This window comes from Marmota monax, unplaced genomic scaffold (genome assembly GCF_021218885.2).
Source record: "Marmota monax isolate L192 unplaced genomic scaffold, Marmota_monax_Labrador192_F-V1.1 WCK01_AAM20220418_F8-fsc00081, whole genome shotgun sequence".
In the NCBI taxonomy this organism is placed as follows: domain Eukaryota; kingdom Metazoa; phylum Chordata; class Mammalia; order Rodentia; family Sciuridae; genus Marmota; species Marmota monax.
In genome coordinates this window covers 698,404-716,706 of record NW_026695234.1, presented here as the reverse complement: position 1 = coordinate 716,706, position 18,303 = coordinate 698,404, and the positions used below count along the sequence as shown (strand labels likewise).

Sequence of the window (18,303 nt, the reverse complement as noted above, 5' to 3'; positions counted from 1 at the left end):
AAAGCTCCTTGGGTTCATATTGTGGGCTTTGTGGGCTCCTGAAATCTTTCCTCTACTGAGCTTTCGGGGCTCTGCCTCAACTCCTCAACTCCTCAGCTCAAGACACCGTAGCTTAAAAGTAATCAAGGACGACGTCACGTAAATGTCAAGTGTGGCTGTATTCCCATAAAGTGTCATTATGGACACTGAAATTCAAATTTCACATCATGTTCAAGTGTCCCAAAATATTCTTTTTTGGATTACCCCCAACCTTTTAAAAATGCAAAAACCATTCTTAGCTCATGGAACTGTATAAAAACAGATGGCTCCAGATTTGGCTCGAAGGCTGTAGTTTTCCGATCCTTGTCAAATGCCTGGAGTAGGTAATACTTGTAAATGGGGGAAAAAAAATCAGCGTTCATCTAATATGTAGATGGTGTCATGAGGTGTCTGAAAAGATTTTCTCTCTCTGGAATAAGATGAAAGGCAGTTTATTCCATTTCACCTTAAGGGTGGAGTCTGTTCACAGAGTTCTGACCTTGAACTCAGGAGTCCTTTTACCTGCAGGGCTGTGAGGATTGGAGGGATTCCACCCTTTATTCCTTCTATTTTTTTTTTTTTTTTAACCTCACTCTACCCAGCCCTTCCTGGGGGCTGAAAAGCAGACCAGGTGACCCCAGATCCTGTCTGTGAAGTCTTTTGCCTTCCTCCACACCCTACTAAGTCCCTCCCTCCTCAATTCTACACCAGTTCCTTGGGAGTCTCTAGTGGGATGAAGAACAACGGAATCATTAACCCATCAGAGTGAGATGAAGAGGAGCGGTTAAGATGCCCTGGATGTGCATATTTAGCTGGGGAAGAACAGGAACAAGGTCAAAACCTTCCTCTTAAAGCTGGGGCAGCAAAACTGTCCTCAGGTATCATGGGTGGGTTTTTGTACCAGGTTTGTGTCATTTCTCACACCCCTCCTCTGATAGTACACTCTCTGTGCTAAACTCTCTGCGCAGGGGGGAACTTGTAGCCTCAGTTTTGTAACCCCCCTTTTTTTTTTCTCTAGTTGAGGTCTAAGACCTCCCCGGGGTTGAGAAAGAAGTTGAGCATTAACGGTCCATATCCTGTGTCTTTCCCCAGCAGCCAGCAGAGCAGCCAGCAGAGCAGCCATGATGACGATTCGAGCAGGTTCCTGAGCCCTCGAGTGCGGGAAGAAAGGTGAGATCCTAGAGGAGGGAGCGGGTGGGTGGGAGAAGCATGACAGAGCACCAGCCACGTGCTTGAGTAAGACCGTGCTTCTGCCGTGGGCCAGCAGTTTGGGAAGTGGAAGAGCCAGAGGAGAGCGCCGGACCCTTGTGCTTGGAGACTTGAGTGGAGAGACAAGCTGTTCACCCAAGAAATGAGGGTGCAACCCCAAAGGCTGATCCTGAAAGCCTTTCGGGTTCAGCAAGGAGGGGTGTCAACCTGTGGCAAGCCAAACGCTTTGGCAAGACTTTGGACTTAGAACTCGCATCCTCTAGTCAGGCCTTCTGGGCCGGGTGCAGTGTGGACGGTGCTGGGGAAGAGATTTTGTGCTGAGGAAGCCGCATGTCTTGGGGTTGAGTGTGTGTTGTGTCCAGTGGCGGCACCAAACCAGCCTGACTGGCTTGGAATGCGTTGCATGTGGTTGAGGTTAACGATGGAGAATGAGATTGAATATGTAAAAGAACACGGAGAATATGGAGGCTCCTAAATGCTCAGCGGAGGATTCCAGATACAACTAGCTGTGTGCTCAGGTTATGAGGGCCAGCTAGCGTGATTCGTACCATGCTACACGTGGTAGATGGAAGGGGGTTTGTGGTAACAAGTTAAACTTCTTTGCCCCTCCCCAAAAGTCCATATACATGTTTGGTGTTGGGGATTGAACTCAGGACCCTGAGCATGCTGGGCAAGCACTCTGCCAAGTCCACCACCTTACTAATGTTGACTTAAATGAGGTCTCAGCTGGCTTCCCACAGGGTCTCTGTTTTGGATCTAGTTCTGTTGAAAAAGCCAAAGGTGCTTTTGCCACTTTTATCAAACTTAAATGAAGCTTAAGGAAATTTAATTAAAATCAAGATTTAATATGATTTCAAACAGAACAGTGGCTTCTATTGGGAACAATGGGAAACTGAGAGAGATTTTTTTCAAAAAAGGAAATGTGATACTGATAATAGAGATTCATTTCTTTAGTGTAAGGTTGCCATAAGGAACCTACTTTGATAGGATTTCTTTGTGTTTGTGGGGTACTGGGAATTAAACTAGCATTTTGCCTATGCTAGGTAAGTGCTGTACCACTGACCTATTCCCTAAGCCTTCTATTTTTATTTTAGTGAGACAAGGTCTCGCTAAGTGGTCCAAGCTGGGTTCGAACTTGTGATCCTCTTGCCTCAATCTCCCAAATAGCTGGCATCATAGCTGTGTACCACTACACCCTGCTATTTGATAGGATTTCATGTGAAAAATCAGCCAAATATGAGCCAATAATAGGACAGGACACTTTGAAAGTTTTAAAATTCATTAATGGAAGCATCATGCTTGGATTTAAAAAAAGAGAAAGAGATCTTATACTGTAGCGTGTATAAATTTGATCATATCTTGTGTATTAGGACCAGTTCTTTAGAAATGGGTATTAGAGTTCAAAAGAGAATGACCTATGTCCTTACAAGAACTGTTTGAAGGAAAGGGGTTGGACCTGAAATAGAGAAGATTGAAGGTGACTCTTTAAATATGTGAAAGCATAAGAAACAGAACAGTGTGAAGTTACAGGAAGAAGAGTTTCAGCTCAGATTCACCATTTCCATGGATAGGGCTGATCAATAGAATAGGCTTTGCAAAATAACCTATTATACCCCTCTGCAGAAGATTGAAGCCAAGGGAGGTGTCAATCGAACTCTAATCCTTACCTCTAGATTAGGCACTCTTGTGAATTCTGTCCGAGTTCTTAATTTTATGCCCATTCTTAACCAAAATGAATGGCTCAGTTCATCAATTTGGAGGGAGTATATATGGAGACATGGGGTCCCCAAAAGACAAAGATGAAATCAAAATGCTTATCCAGCTGTGATCTGAGAGCAGTTTGTTCTCTCCCCAGAGAAGCCTACACTCTCTTTTTAAAAGACTTTCTGGATTTCAACAACTATACTCAAATTGAGAAGGAGCCCCAGCCGTCCCCAGCACAACTTCCTTCCCTGTGCTTGCACACCAGTCAGCTCTGAAAGTGTACCAGTCCATTTCTGACTGGTGCCCTGTGGCCAACGCCTCGCCCCACTTCCTTTTCTTCCTTCTTTTCTTATCTCCTTCCTTTCTCCCTCCCTCTCTCCTTCCCTCTCTTCCTTCCTCCCTCCCTCCATCCCTCCCTCCTTTATTTCTCTTTCCTGAGGATTGAACCCAAGGGCGTGTCATCACTCAGTTACATTCCCAGTACTTTTTGTTTTTATTTTGAGACAGAGTCTCACTAAATTGGGAAGGCTGGTCTCAAACTTGCAATCCTCCTGCCTCAGCCTTGGAGTTGCTGGCCAACATTTCCTATTTTTCTACTGCTTTTTTTGAAGCACTACAGAGAAAGTGATGAATGCACCTACCCTCATCTACTTTGTCTAAGTCAATCTGTCTTGCATTGTGGGACTTGACTGCTAATTAGAGAGCTCTGCCTTTTGCTGGCTATTTGGTACTCTACATTGACTACTCACTCCTTCAAAATAAAAGATTCTTTCCTCTAAATCTCTTCCTGGAAAAGGCTTCTGGGTTTCCATCCTGTCCCTTCCTTCCCATCCCCAGCCCACTCAGTCCCACACACTCTTCCTGGTGGATGAGGGTGTTTTGTCTCAGCTGGCTCTGGGCAGTATGAGGAAACGAGGAGGTGAGAACTGTGTTTCCCAAAGCGGCCCCTGTGGACACCACCCACCTCAGAAACTCCTGGATGGTTCGTGCCTCTCTGGATTTAGTCTTTTCTCAGCCAGTGCATTTCTTCTGGAGAGAACAAGTTCCCAGAGTTCCATCGTCACCAGCCTCAGCATCCAGTTCTTCCTCTAAGATATTTCCACCCAATTTAAAGTTCTCTGGGGCATTTGGGAAGTTGCCCTGTGACATCCCAGTCCCAGGCAAGTGGTGATAACCTTGATAACCTGACTCTGGGGAGATCTTCTGCAGAGGTGGGGATCTGGCCAGGCTCCTCCCCCGGGGCCCTTTGACAGTGTACCCTTTCATTAACGACAGCGTTTCCTACACTGCTGAGGTCTTTCTGTGATCTCATTTATTCTTTGCCACTCTCCTGAGGGGTAGGGGGAGCTAATATTATCCAATAATGAGGTAGTTATTGTGGACTCTTTCTGCAGTTGCTTCTAATACTCCGAAGCACGTGATCAATTACTTGATGAAAGGTCATCTCATAGAGCAGGCAAACAATTAACATTGATTTCTTATGCTTTAAAGATCAAAATTGCAGTCCTTCAGTATAAGACGCGCTTTCAGCTGGTGTAATAAAGCACTGATATTTCTTTTTCTTGTCTTTGCTTAGGGTTCAGGATAGCTGCAATATTTAGAGACAAATAGCTACCCTACTACAGTCATGCATTGCTTAACAATGGGCTGGCTGTTAGGTGATTTCCTCATTGTGTCAACATTAAGTAGAGTGTACTTGAACTAAGATGGCTGCAATGTCCCTAGGCTGTAGATTTTTTTTTTTTTTTTAAACTAGGGATTGAACTCAGGGCCTCATAATTGCTAGACAAGTGTTCTGCCACTGAGCTATATCCCCAGCCCTTTCTATATTTTATTATTTTGCAGTACTGGGGGCTGAACCTAAGGGTGCTTTATCACTGAGTTATATCCACAGCTCTTTTTATTTTGAGACAGGATCTTACCTAAATTGCTGAGGCTGGCCTCAAACTTGTGATCCTCCTGTCTCAGCTTCCTGTAGCTAAGAGTACAGGCCACCATGCCTGACTTAGGCTACATAATTTTTTTTTTTTTTGCTGCTGTTTTGATTTTAAATTACTCTTCATTCTCCTTTATATAATCTTATGAGAGCACATGACGATACTGATTAGCAGTAGGTGAAATGTCTCAATGTGGTCAAACTTAAGGACTTCTTAGAAATTTTTTTCCCTCATTCACGTCCATCTTCTGTCCTGAAGGCAAGTCTTTGGAATCATGACAGTAGGGGAGGGTAGTGGTGTGTTTGTGCACTGTGGAATACAGAACTCTAATCCATTTTCACGCTTCAAGGTGAAGCCAGGGGCAAACTAAAACACTAGCTCCCAGGTTCAACCCAAGCTGGACCAATTAAGGTTTCTCAAGCACTCATTTCCCAGTGACAGAAACTTCTGAACAAAGGAGGACCTTAGAAAAAGGAGCTGTTTTACTAAGGAGCTTTTGTGTACACTAGGTTAGTTTCGACATTAATGTGGTCTCCGTTGACTGGGAAGTCTTTGAGGAGTTGACAGTTGAGACCTGGAAGTGGGTGTGTGCATATGAATCCAAAGGCAGGGCCCCTGCTCCTGTCCCCAGGCCCAGAGCACACATCCACACACCTGTTCCTGCTTGCAGGCTTGTGTGCCACAAACCTTCAGGAAATGTTTACAGGATACAGGGGAGCTCAGCAGAGCCCAGGCTGGAAGATGAGTGGACACTTGCTGGCTGCTGATAGGCACTGCTGTATTGGCAAGAACAAATGCCTCACAGTCAGAGTTCGTTTGAGTACCTTCTTTGTTGCTTATTAACTGTGCATCTTAATTTTATTTATCCATTTATTTATTTATTGCAGCATTGGAGATTGAACCCAGGGTCTTGCACATGCTAAGCAGGTGTTTTACTACATCCACATTTCTAACAGTGCATTTTTTTTAACTGCGTATTTTTTCCAAAAGCAACTTACTTAGCTTTATTCAACCTGTTTCATCATTTGTAAAAATCTGTTGTCTGTCATGTCTTCTTGTAAAGAATAAATTAAAAAAAAATGTAAAGTGCTTGGCACTTAGTAGTTGCTTAATAAGTGGTAACTTAGCATATCTACCTTCTTCTGTCCTCAAGGAAGTGGAGAGAATGGGTGGAATATTGAGCACTTGCAAATGTCAGGTAGACATTGGAAAAATGGACTAAGGAATGTTATTTTCCCTCAAGAGCTTTTCTCTTTTTTGGTGAGATACACTTGCAAACAAACAAGTATAATACAATGTAGTAATTGACACAGAATTATTTGTATGTTAATAAAACTAAAGAATTCGTTTACAAAATGTTTCCTATGTGCCAAACCCTGTGTAATGAATCTTACATACTTTTTCTTTCTATTTATTGGTGCATTATACATAATAGAAGGGTTTATTGTTGATACATTTTCTTAATATAATTTTTTTTAACAGGGTTGTCAAGCAGATGCTGTTGTCTCCATATTGGAGTTTAGGAGGCTGAGGCTGGGGAAGTTGAGGAACCTGCCCAGGACTAAGCTAGGACTAAGCTACACTGCTGGGGGTGAGGGTGATGGGTGGTGCTGGGTGGGAGGGAGGGTATCCAGAAAGATTCTGGAGGGTGGTGCTTGAGCTGAGAGCTGCAAAATGAGTAGGAGTGTCACATGGACAGCATTCTCAGGCGAGGGAACAGGACGTACATAAGCATGGGGGCGTGAGAAAGCAGGCCGTGCTCCAGCGAGCGCAAACACTTAGGTATCCTTGCAGCATTGTGTCCTAGGAGCAGGGAGCTAGCGAGTGGCCAGAAAGGAGTTTTTGACCAGGTAGGCAGGTTTGATCTTGCTGTGTCCTTGATTGTGCCATGTTCCTCGTTGATGATGAAAGCAGTGAGAGACTGGGAGAGAGGATGAACCCAGGTGTTTGAGTCCTTTCAGGCTGCAGTGATAGAATACTGTGGACCGGTGGCTTATAAATAATACAATTTATTTTTTGTACTTCTGGAGGCTGGGAAGTCCAAGGTCAAGGTGGTGGCAGATTCAGTGTCTGAAGGCCTGTTTTCTTCATAGACAGGCATCTTCTCTGTATGTCCTCATGGCAAAAAGAGCAACTCTGATCTCAGCTTTTCTAGGGGCACTCATTCCAATTACAAAGGCCCCCTGACCTCCTTACGGGCAAATGCCCCCCATCTCCTAATGCCATCACATTGGAGTTTAGAATTGCACCGGGAATTTGGTGGGAGGATGGGCAGATATTCAGTCTATAGCATCAGCTCACTCACAGATATTTTTGTGAGAAAAATCACGTTGGTTCCAGTGAAGGAGGTGAATTTTGGGGATGAATACTGAAAGCAAATAGATGAAGTTGCAACTGGTCCTGGTTTACTCTCTGTTTTCTTGTTTAATACATGTTTATTGAGTAGATACGACATGTTCTTCACTCTGTAGGCCTTGGGGTACATCTATGAACAGGAAATCCAGTCTCCTTCATGGTTCTGGCCTTCTCATAGAAAAAGAGGTGATAAACAAATAAGAAAACATCAATTAATAATAAATGCTATCAAGAAGATGAAAGAGGGTGATCGAGTGTAGCAAGTACTGAGGGGGGTGAGGAGGGCTTATTGCTACATTGAAGCTGAGACCAGAGGAGCATGTCTTGAATTATGGTAGTGAGGACAGAAAAGGAGGAACCCATCAAAGACCTGGGAGGCAGATTTGATAGGATTGACAGACATCCAAGTTGGGGAGGTCATCCAGATGAACCTAGGATTTTGAGCTTAGGCAAACAGCAGCAGCAGCAGCAGCAACAACAATGACAAAGCCACACAGTCTGCAGGATCTGTGCTTGCCTAGGTTGTGACTGTGGCTCCGCCACAAGCAGTGTGATCTCAGACAGTCAGTTGACCTCTCCGTGCCTCATTCTCATCCTTAAAAATGGGTATGATAATATCTTACACCTTACAGGGTTATTGAGAGAGCCGCATGTGTTGTGTGTATAATGATTAGAATATAATAAGGCCTGGCCCATGGTTAGTATTATGATGTGCTTGCATATTTTTTTGGCAAAGTAGGAAGAATTTGAAGAGCAAGGGTGTCAGTGAGTTTAATTTAGACACGTAGAGTGTAAACTCCCCCATGGTGTACGCAAATGGAGAGAGACACCAGGTAGTTGGCTGTGCTCTGATGCTCAGGAGACAGATCTGAAAGTACTTGTTTAGGGCTGCAGGTGTAGCTCAGTGGTAGAGAGCTTGCTGAGTCTGCTCCAGGCCCTGGGTTTGATCCCCAGCACTGCAAGGAAACAAACGAAAAGGTAATGTTTAGGAGATTAGATGTCCAGGACTTGGTGGTAAATTGGATATGTGGTATATGGGGCGGGGAGAGAGGCTTTCAGAGCTGAGTCCTAAATTTCCCACATTCTCAGCTGGGTAATGTCCCTTATAGAAAGATAACAAAGAAGGGTTTTAGGGGAGGCCAGGATAGATCCAGACCACAGGAAAAGGGAGGATCTCCCTGGAATAGGAGATAAGAATGGGCATGCAGGAAGGTGAATTCATGGTGCTGTGGTTGGCAGGTGAGGTGAGAGGCTGCAGGTTCTATTTTCCCTGGGTAATAGGAAGTGAGATCATCTCTCCAGATCAGGGAAGGTGGAATGGGAGTAGTCTAAATGTTGGTTATAACTAATTTATTTTTGGTCACATCTTTTCTGTGATGACCTTAAGAGACATCCCCATCTGACTGTCTTTCTGGAACCCTCCCTGGTTCTTTGTGGTTGGGATGGAATGGCGAGCCGAGTTTTATAGGTTTTATTTTTAGACTGGGGTTCATTTGGTTGCGGCTCTCACCTTGCAATGTGGCTCTTTGCTTTCCTCACTTGTTTCCCCTGTAGCTGAGAAGACCCTGAGGACAGAAAGTACTCCCCTTGTACCTGGCACAGAGAAAGCAATTGTGTGTGGAACTTTTGATTGAACAACTGGAGGAGCCACGGTAGTGGTGCCTGAGGTCAGAGTGAGCTCAGGAGCTGAAGTCAGGCATAAGCCTGCCATTTCCAGCTCAGGTCTGGCCACTGGAATACACAGCTTCCTAGTATAGGGAGACAGATGTGTTTTCAATTCTGCTTGTTCTATTCCAGAAATTGTCCCCAAAAGCATATTTCTAGAGCACTCTAGCTCCATCTACCTGCCTGGCCACTGAATTCCCGGTGGCCCCACGTTCACTCAGGTGATCCCTCGCTCACTATGAGGAAGGAGCCAAGTAGCAAACCCTCTGGGAGCAGTGCCTGCTGCTCCCCCCACCTCCAGCTCCAGCAGCTGACATCACATGCGGGTACAGCTCCATCCTCCCTGTCTGTGGATAGTGAAAGAGCAGAAGCTCGCCAAGTGCCCAGAGCCCTGCCAGATGTGGAAAGATGGAGAAGGGATCTGCTTGGAACTGTGATTCGGGTCCAAGGCAGAGGGGATCCTGGTAGCACAGAGCATCAGGCTATCCCTCTTGGGGTCCTCTGCCTGCCCACATATTATATGGTACGACAGGGCAGGGAGAGCTCCTGGGCAGGAGCCTACTGAGCACAGCTGGGGAAGCTTCAGAGAGTCTATGCAGCCCCAGAGTGAGACCCCAGCCCTCGAGGTCCCTGCTACCATGTTGCCGGCCCTCCTCTGAACCCAACATGGTGCAGAATCTGCACTCCGAGAGCGTCTCGTGCAGCACAGCTGTCAAGCAGGCTTGTCACTACCACGTCTCCTCCCTGAGGAAGAAGCTGGCCTTTCTGCGAGTCAAGTAGGTGGCAGAGGGCCCTGGAGGTTAGGGTTGGGATGGCCTGGGGCTCTTCACTGAGGCAAGAGTACTTTGGGGCTTGGTTTCTATGTTTGGAGATAACAGTAGGTCCTTGCTAAATGACAGGTGCCCAAGAGGGATACTGAAGGGTTAGGTTGAGGGGGAGGCTGGATGGGCTGCTGACTGGGAGATTTAGTCTCTGTGTGACTGTGTGCCCCTCTAGAAGGTGACTTGGTTCACTGGGTCCTTCCTAGCTGGGCAGCTGAGTGGCAGCTTTTCTTTCTTCTTTCATGGTGAATGTCTTAGGTAAAGAACTTGGACCCAAGAAAATGGTCCTGTAGAGAATGGTGTTTCCTGCCTGGGATGGGTCTTTGGGGGCATGGATAATTCCTTCCACTAAGAGGGACCTAAGAGTGGGGTCTTTGGGGTTGTTGACTTGGTGTGGTCACCCCTTAAATCTCCTCTTTCTCAGAGTTTGGAACAGGCTTCTGTGGAGCGGTGAGCATAAGGCGGGTGTGGGACCCTTTGTCCTAGGGCAGGTGCCGATACCTGGCAGAATTGTGCTACTATAGCTCCCTACTATCTGCGCTGTTCCTTGGCCTTGGTGACAAGCAGAGAGGGGAGGGTTCCTGGAGGAGGAACAGGTTCTCGCCCCTGGATCAGAGTTAAATCTGAAGCTGGCAGGCCTTTGAGAGAGAGGGATGTGCAAACTTATGGGCAGATGTTTTTTTTTGTTTGTTTGTTTGTTTTGGGGGGATGTGAAGAGAAACAGCAATAATAAAAAGAAAAGATGGACAAATGAATGAGAGGCTAAGTGGATTTCAAAGGTAGGTCGGGGCTGGAGGTAGAAGGTGACTTGATCTCATTTTTGCCGCTGTCTCTGTCATAGACATACAGGAGGTACAGGCATCAATGCCCAGGATCCTGTAGCCGTCAATTGACAAGAGTTCTCTCCCCAGGGATTCTTGGGGCAGAAGTTCTGAGGGTCCTGGGCAGAGACTTGAGTCCTTCCTCTGCTTAGATGACATTTCAGGTACTGGCTGCAGGTCTGCCTCACACACAGTGGGGCTCAACACAGTGGCGGATGGAGAGATTCTCTGATCCTTGATATGGTGCTAGTGACAGGGACAACGTTGTCTCATTAATGGCTGTGTGGAAATCAGGAATGCTTTGAAGACTGAAAAACCTGAGTTTAAATTCTGGCTTCCCACTTACTAGTTATGGTGCCTCTGCAAAATCATTTCATCCTCAGAATCTATTTCCTTTCTGAAAAATAGAGATAATTACACCTACTTTTAAAAAGTTGTGGGGATCAAAATCAGCTAAAAAAAAATGGGCTTAGCACTGTGACTGGCACATGGTAAGTGCTCAGTAAATTCTAGTTTTTATTATTGGCAGCAGCAAGCAGCAGATTTGGGGTAAGCCTGCTAAGCACCTGGAAAGTGTGTTTTGAGATAGAACTGAGAGGTCTGAGAATCTAGTTAAGACGGGCCACAAATAAGCCTAGGAGAGATGTTATTTGCCTTCTAAGTTGTCAGGGGAAGCCAGTCACATAAACTATGGTTCTTGCTCTTCTGGGGAGTGACAGCTGCCTTTAGAGTGGGGTGAGGAGCCCATAGGAGTGGGCTTGTGGACGAGCTTCCCCAGCCCCTGGCAGCAAGAGGATGCTGTGTGGAGCATGCGCCTGGGGCTGCTTGGCCCCATCTCAGCAAGGCTCACTTTGATCGAATGCTGCAGTGATCATGTAATGGTAAATAACTCCAAAAGGGACCCCAGAGGTCCTTGTTCTTCAGACCCCAAAAAGAACACTGTTAGCGTGGTGCAGAGAGAGTGAGGTGGAGAGTGAGACCAGAGTTCGGCCTCCTGTGTTAGTGATTCCCAGCCAAAGCTCCACAGCCTCAGTTTTCTCATCTGGGAGTGGACATTGTCTCAGACTGCCTTTTGTCACCTGTAGATAAAAGGTCCGAGTAGGGTTTCCCTTCTTCACTTGTATGACCACCCTGGTTTATTTTCTTAGTACTAATCGCATGTTGTGATTATATTTTTTTTTTGCTGACTTGGTCCTTGTTTTCCTTAGTAGTCCTTAGATTTCGGGAGAGCAGGGATTGGTTTTGTTTTGTTGAGTGTCTACTCCGTGCTCAGCACAGTACCTGGCACATGTCAGGTACTCAGATATTTGTTGAATGAGTCAATGAGTCGGTGAACAGCAATGTAAGGCATTTTGCTAGCTCTAACATTCTATAATCATGGGATTCTGGGACTGGCTCAGGTAGAGGACTAAAGATTAGTCCTTTTTGTATCTATTAATCTTCGGACTTTGCGTGGTCATGGAGATGGTTTGATTTGTGACCACCTGTCAGATGTTCCCCCTTTCTCTGATCCACATACTTAGGGAACACACTGTCTTGTGGAAGACAGCACGTATAGCTTCTGAATAATAGAGCAAAACCTTTTTTCCAGCTGGCCTAAGCTCTGACTTTTGAGGCAGGGTAGAGAAGCACGTGGGTGCTCCTGTCCTCGCCCTCCCGCCTGTGTTCCCAGCTCCTTCCCTCGGCAGTCCTGGCTGCTTCTGTTGCTGTCAGCAGAACTGTCTGCAGGTGTAACCATCACCTGCTCTGTGTTTCTCCTACCCCAGCATTTCTTCTTTTCTGCATGAGAAAGGGGGTTGTTAAATATAGCTCAGAAAACTACTCTCTGCTGACGCCATAGTTGGGATTTAGGTTAGGACAACTGGCAGGATGGGTGGTAGATTTCATTCTCCAGCTTTCCTGCTTCCTGCTGAGAGAAATCCCATCCTCCTACCAGCCATGGTGAAGAAGGAATGTGAGTGGGTGGTAAACTGGGTGCTCAAGGCAGAAAATCCAACTCAGGCTTCCCCTCCAGGGCTGCGTTCTTTGTTTCCCTCTTAATCCAAGACTGAGATAAAGTCAGGGGACAGAACCCTCCAGTTCTCCTCTTAGCCACTCATTGACTAGTAATAGCTCGGAGCTGCTCTTGGCAGAGACCAGGCCTTGATCACTTGTTGTTCCAGAGGATGATGTTGCAGCTTGGTTGCAAAATCCTATTCCAGTATGTGCCATTTATATACATCCCTATAATGTGTGTATGTATACTTTTATAGTAAATATTTTGTACAAGATTGGATCAAGTAGAGATTTTAAAAGGGAGAAATAAAAATAAATATAAAATATAAGTGGTAATATTTTTTAATGTGCGGCCGTAGTCAAGCGTTCATGTCTCCTTGATGATAAGCAACCTGCTTGGGAGATTGGTTCTAAGGCAGCAACAGTCAGCCTTCTAATGTGTTTGAGAATCACAAATACACGGACAGTTTATCCAATATGCGGCCTTCTGGGCCTCATGTAGACTTGGGTAGGCCTAGGTATTTGTCGTTCACACCTATCCCAATTGCTTCTGACACAGGTCTACTATGCTTTGAGAAACGCCCTTAGCCTGAAGCCTCCTGTGATCTCACTCTGTAGTATCGAGCACATAATTTAATAGGGCAGGGACAGGGAAGGGCCCTTTTTTCAACTAGGCTGGGCATACAGCTTCTATTTTTCCTTATCTGTCTTGTGTACAGCCCTAAAATCACTATTCTGCAGCAAGGAGAAAGGTGGGTGGGTGGGGAAGTGTGTTAGGCATTAATCATTCTATCTATCTGTCATTAGCCTTCCAGGTTACTTGGGCCTAGTTTTCTTCAGGCCTGTTAGCCATAAGCAGTTAACTCTGGGCTCTCTGTGCCTCTCTCTTTGCCATTTCTCCTCAGTCTGAAGGTGAAACTCTCTCTACAAGCTGGACAGAAGCTCATTGCAACCCTGTTTAAGAATGGTCCAGGAGGCTGGGGGAAGGGGCTGAGGGGGTAAAGGATTTTTGTGAGTGCAACCCCATGCCACCCACTGCCCACACCTGTGCAAAACACAAACGCTCCCTTGTGTCATCCTTTTTAAGACCATGATGGGTGAGTTAATAAATTGAATTCACAGATGGACTTTTAAGACTCCCTAGTTTATTGGTTGACTTTTGAAACTTCATGACACATATGCTGAAGGGAATGGTTTCACTTGCTTGATTCTTGTCCCTCTAGAAGTGACACAGATCTATTACCTTGTCCTTTTCTGGGCATCTTAAATGACAGGTGGATTCTTAACTGAGAGTTGCCCCTGTGAATAAAGGTGTAGACTACATGTCTATAACAGGGGCTTCAGGGGTCAAATGTTCTGCACTCCCTCCTAATCCATTAATTTCTTCCTTGATACCTACAATTAGGGGGCTATCTGCTTCTCTGTGAATACCTTCCATAATGGGAAATTTGCTAAGGAAATTAATTTGCAAACAAACTGATAATTATAGGGAACCTTCATCAATGTCCATGTGCAAACAGTACATCCAAGACAGCGGAGTGTCTATGAGCTTAGTTGTGGAAATGATATTTAAGGTCTAAGGTATTTGTTATTAATAGCAATAGCTGCTATTTCAAGGGTCATGTGCTCAGCACTGTGCTTTCCGTATGTGACCTTATTTAATCACAATAGCAATCCTACAAAGGGAATTATTATGATACTCATTTTCACACTCAGGCTCAGATTGTCCACTGTCACAGAGCTGTGATTTAACTCCAGCTTTCTTGACACACTGGGGCTTTCCCTTGAAGAAGGGAGAGGTGACTCTTAGGGTACTTGAACCTGTACAGAACTTGGTTTTCCTTGGGTCTGAAGATCTTTCTTTACTTCCTGGGATTTGAGCACGAGATGTGGAGATGTGTGAGCAAGTCTGTTTACGAAGGTTATCCCTTGGAAAGCTTCAGAAACAGACCAAACAAGAAAACAATTGACAAGGACAGGATAGATCCCAATGATTCTGAATGATTTTTTTAAAAGTGTGTTTTCTTTGCCCTGTTGATTTTGAGAAGTGCTTTAGGATTTTAACAAATAGGTGGTTTGTAGAAAGTTCCACTGTGTTACCTCTTTTGGATGCTTTTTTTCAGTTTCATCATCATGTGTTTTTGGCAGAACAGAACTATTGTGGCTCTTACCTCTCTGCAGGTACCAACTAAAGCTCTGATGGGAATTTGCATGGGTGCATTTTTTCTTCTTTCTTCCCTGGAATCACCAGCACTCCTGGCAGCTCATCAACCTTTCTCCAAGGAGAACGAGTCCCAAGGCTGCTTCTTTTTGCTGTTGGGGATCTGTAATCAGAGTTTGCCTGCTCCTTATTCTATTTTTCTCTTATCTTCAGCAGTAATCATTACAAGGTCTCTAGGTGGTCTGGGTCTAGTGATAATCTGGCATTCTGATGATCCCCACATCTTCTAGCCTAACTCTTCTACCAACACCTCCTTCTCTAGGCTGCAGGGGAATGGTGTGGAACAATGGAAACATGAGCATTTCCCATTTACTATGTAGCTTAAAAAAGGATCAGGCAATGTTATTGAGCCCTTCACTCTTTCCCGTTTCTAATAATTATTCCTGCTCAGCTATTCCTGTGGCTTCCCGTACTCTCATCTGGAACCCATACGTGCTAGCCTCTGAAGTCCTCTGTAGCTCTTCTGTAGAACTGGTGTGAACATTGGTGCAGGCATAGGAGTAAACCTACAGGACAACCAGTGCCAGCCGCCTTATGCATTTATGATGTCTTCCCTTTTTGAAGCACTTGCGCAACTTTCATCTGAATGCACAGTGCAGGGACCAGCTGTAGGCTGGAGGTGGTGTGATTGTGCCTGGAGATGGTAGGTAAGGCAAGCAATTGCATAACTAGTGCTAGCTTTGCCCAGGCACCAAGTGCAGATGGCTTGGAGAATTGGGGGCACTCAAGGAATACCCATTGTTCCAATCCCCTGGCACCCTGAAGATAGTACTTATAAAGACATTAGTTTAGTCAACATTTAATAAATGTGCCTATTAATCGGAAACTGTGTTCCCATTTAAATTTCACTATTTTTTCTATGATATAGTATCAGAGATTGAGCATTGCTAATCTGAATCCCTGAAATTAAAAATGCTCCAATATTTGAATTTTTTTGAGTGCCAATATGATGACCCAAGTGGAAAATCCCATACTTGACCTTGTGTAATGGGTAACAGTCAAAATGATGATGCACTAAAAATAATGTATGTTATTACATTGACTATGTTTACAAAGATATGAAGCACAAATGAATTTTCTCTTTATACTTGGGTCTCCCTTCGCCAAGATATCTTATGTATGTACAATATTAAAAAAAAACACACAAAAAAAACCCCAAATCCAAAATGCTTTTGGTCCCAAGCATTTTGTATAAGGAACATTCAGCCTATATTATGACATTAGTTCGAGAAAAGTGAGGCTTAGAGAAGTTCTGCAATTTATATAAGATGACATATGAGATGACACATCATTAAATAATGGGATAGAATTTGAACCAGGCTTCATTCTAGATTTTTTTTTTTTTTAATGGTGCTTAGGATTAGAACCCAGGGCCTTGTCCATGCAAGGCAAGCACTCTACCAACTGAGCTGTATCCCCAGCCCTAGATTTTTTTAAAAATTTTTTTTTGAGAGAGAGAGAGAGAGAGAATTTTTAATATTTATTTTTTAGTTTTCGGCGGACACAACATCTTTGTATGTGGTGCTGAGGATCGAACCTGGGCCGCACACATGCCAGGCGAGCGCGCTACCGCTTGAGCCACATCCCCAGCCTCCTAGATTTTTTTTAACTGTATGCTACTCTGTCTTGTTCAGTTCTAGAGGCTAAGGTCAAGGTAATATCGGTTATGGTCTTGTTGCCTGTGTGTGTCTCAGGAATTGCTAGCAGCTATGAAAGACAGATCTCCCCTTTTCTGATTTTGTTGTTTTACTTCAAGGAACTTCGTATAGCATAGCAGTGATATCAGCAAAGGCTCTGAGTCTTGCTGAGCTTGGAGCTTCTCTGAGCAAGCTGCCCTGGGAGGCTGACATCCTAGTGCTCTCCCTTTACCCAGTCACATGACCTGCTCTCTGGTAGCCCTCCCCTCCTGTCTGTCACCTCTCTCACAGCCAAAGGCACCATACTGCAGTCCATGGGCCCCTAAGACATGGCTGTCTCCCTTTCTCCTACTTAGAACTGGACTTATGCCCCCATCAACCCTGTCTTGACTGCTTCAGAAATTCTTGCATCCCAGGCCCTCCCTGCCCACTTCTTCAGAGGGCAGTTCAGCTTTGCAAGACGGGTTTGCACTTGACCTTTGCAGACTTAGCTCCTACCTCTCTGGCTTCCCTCATTCTGGGCAGCTTCTCTCTAATGTTTCAATCAAATCCTCCCAAGGACATTCGGCTTTGACTCTTCAGTTGCTTAGCCTCCTTTCCCCTCCACCACTAACCTGATCAGTTTCCCAGGTTTTCTTTCTCCTCTGTTTTTTTCTTGTGGGCTCATTGTTTGTGATGACCTTTCTCCTGACTCCTCCACCTTTTCCTCCTCTTAATGTCTAGAATTCAGCATATTCAACCAAAGAGCTTCCTATTGTCTTTCTTTATTCTAGTGGCTATTTTACCCGTTTTTTTTTTTTTTTTAATTTTTTAGTTGTCAATGAACTTTATTTTATGCGGTGCTGAGAATCGAACCCTCACACATGCTAGGCAAGCACTCTACCACTGCTCTAGGACTCCCCCCATTGTGATGTATTTATTCATCTCAAACAGCAGGTGGGTTTATCAGTTGTCCATCTATCTCTACCATCCATCATCAACTCTGGGAAACACTTAAAATGTCATGCCCTGGGGTGAGAGGTCCTGTGGATGAGGGAAAGGCAGGCAGTTAACTTCTGAATAAAAAGCCAGCACATAACCTAACCCTTGCATGGTATTTGTACTGTGTGCCAGATATCATCCTAAGCCATTTCAGATGTTATCTCAGTTTTCATAACAGCCTTTGGGTTGAATAATAATATTCCTGCCTTATAGGAAATGGGGGCACGGAGAGGCCAAGTAACTCACCCCAGGTCACACAGATGTGGGTGGTTGAGTCAGAATTGAAGGCTAAGCTCTTCCTCATGCTCAACTTCCTCTCTAAAGATTGATGGTTAACAAATCAAAGATACGAAGTCATGCGTGCAGACACCTGCACTCCTGGGTCTCACACTGAGGCACACACAAACTGCTTTCTCATTCACTCTTCTTCTCTTCCCCTCTCTAGAGAACCTGTCATCCATAAACGTGGAACATCTACAAATGACCTTTCAAGGTCTCCCTTTCAAGTTCCCTGCACTTATATGAATCTTTACCTGTTTCATTGCCTTCTTTTCAGTTTGCATTTACAGAGAAAATGGATTTCACCTTTTTGGAAAATGCGTCTGATCCATATTTGCTATCTCAGGACAGGCAGAGATCAAGCTGTACACTCTGTAGGCAATGCAAACATGGCTGTACTCTGCCTGCTGCTCAGAGAACTACATGTCCCAGAATGCAGTGCAGAAAAGTTTATCTGACCAGGGTTTGAAATAGCCTCTCTTGGCCTTCTTGCAGCCCCTCCTCCCAAGAGGTGGCCACTGGAGGATCTTCCTAAAGCAGTAGGTATACTATTCAGCCTGGAGCTGGGCTGGGGAACTGAGTACCTATACTTCCCATATCCCCCTTCTTTTATTCTCCTGAGCTGCAAAAACTCACTTTAGTCTCTTCTCAAAAGCATCT

General features: G+C 44.9%; 1 protein-coding gene across 15 annotated transcripts in view; it reads left to right on the top strand.

Annotated features, from left to right (window-relative positions):
- Positions 1-18,303, top strand: part of Gramd1b (GRAM domain containing 1B) — a 237,581-nt gene that overhangs the window by 110,885 nt on the left and 108,393 nt on the right. For 11 of the 15 annotated variants that reach the window (XR_009226174.1, XM_046438739.2, XM_058577135.1 and 8 more), the window contains one exon: positions 1,111-1,188. Coding sequence is in view for 12 of the 15 variants with exons in the window: in XM_046438739.2 (XP_046294695.1) it covers positions 1,111-1,188 (78 nt within the window). In the remaining 3 variants the exon portion in view is untranslated. The remainder of the gene's footprint in view (positions 1-1,110; positions 1,189-18,303) is intronic. The other 4 variants (XM_046438740.2, XM_046438743.2, XM_058577139.1 and 1 more) reach the window with 1 other exon arrangement.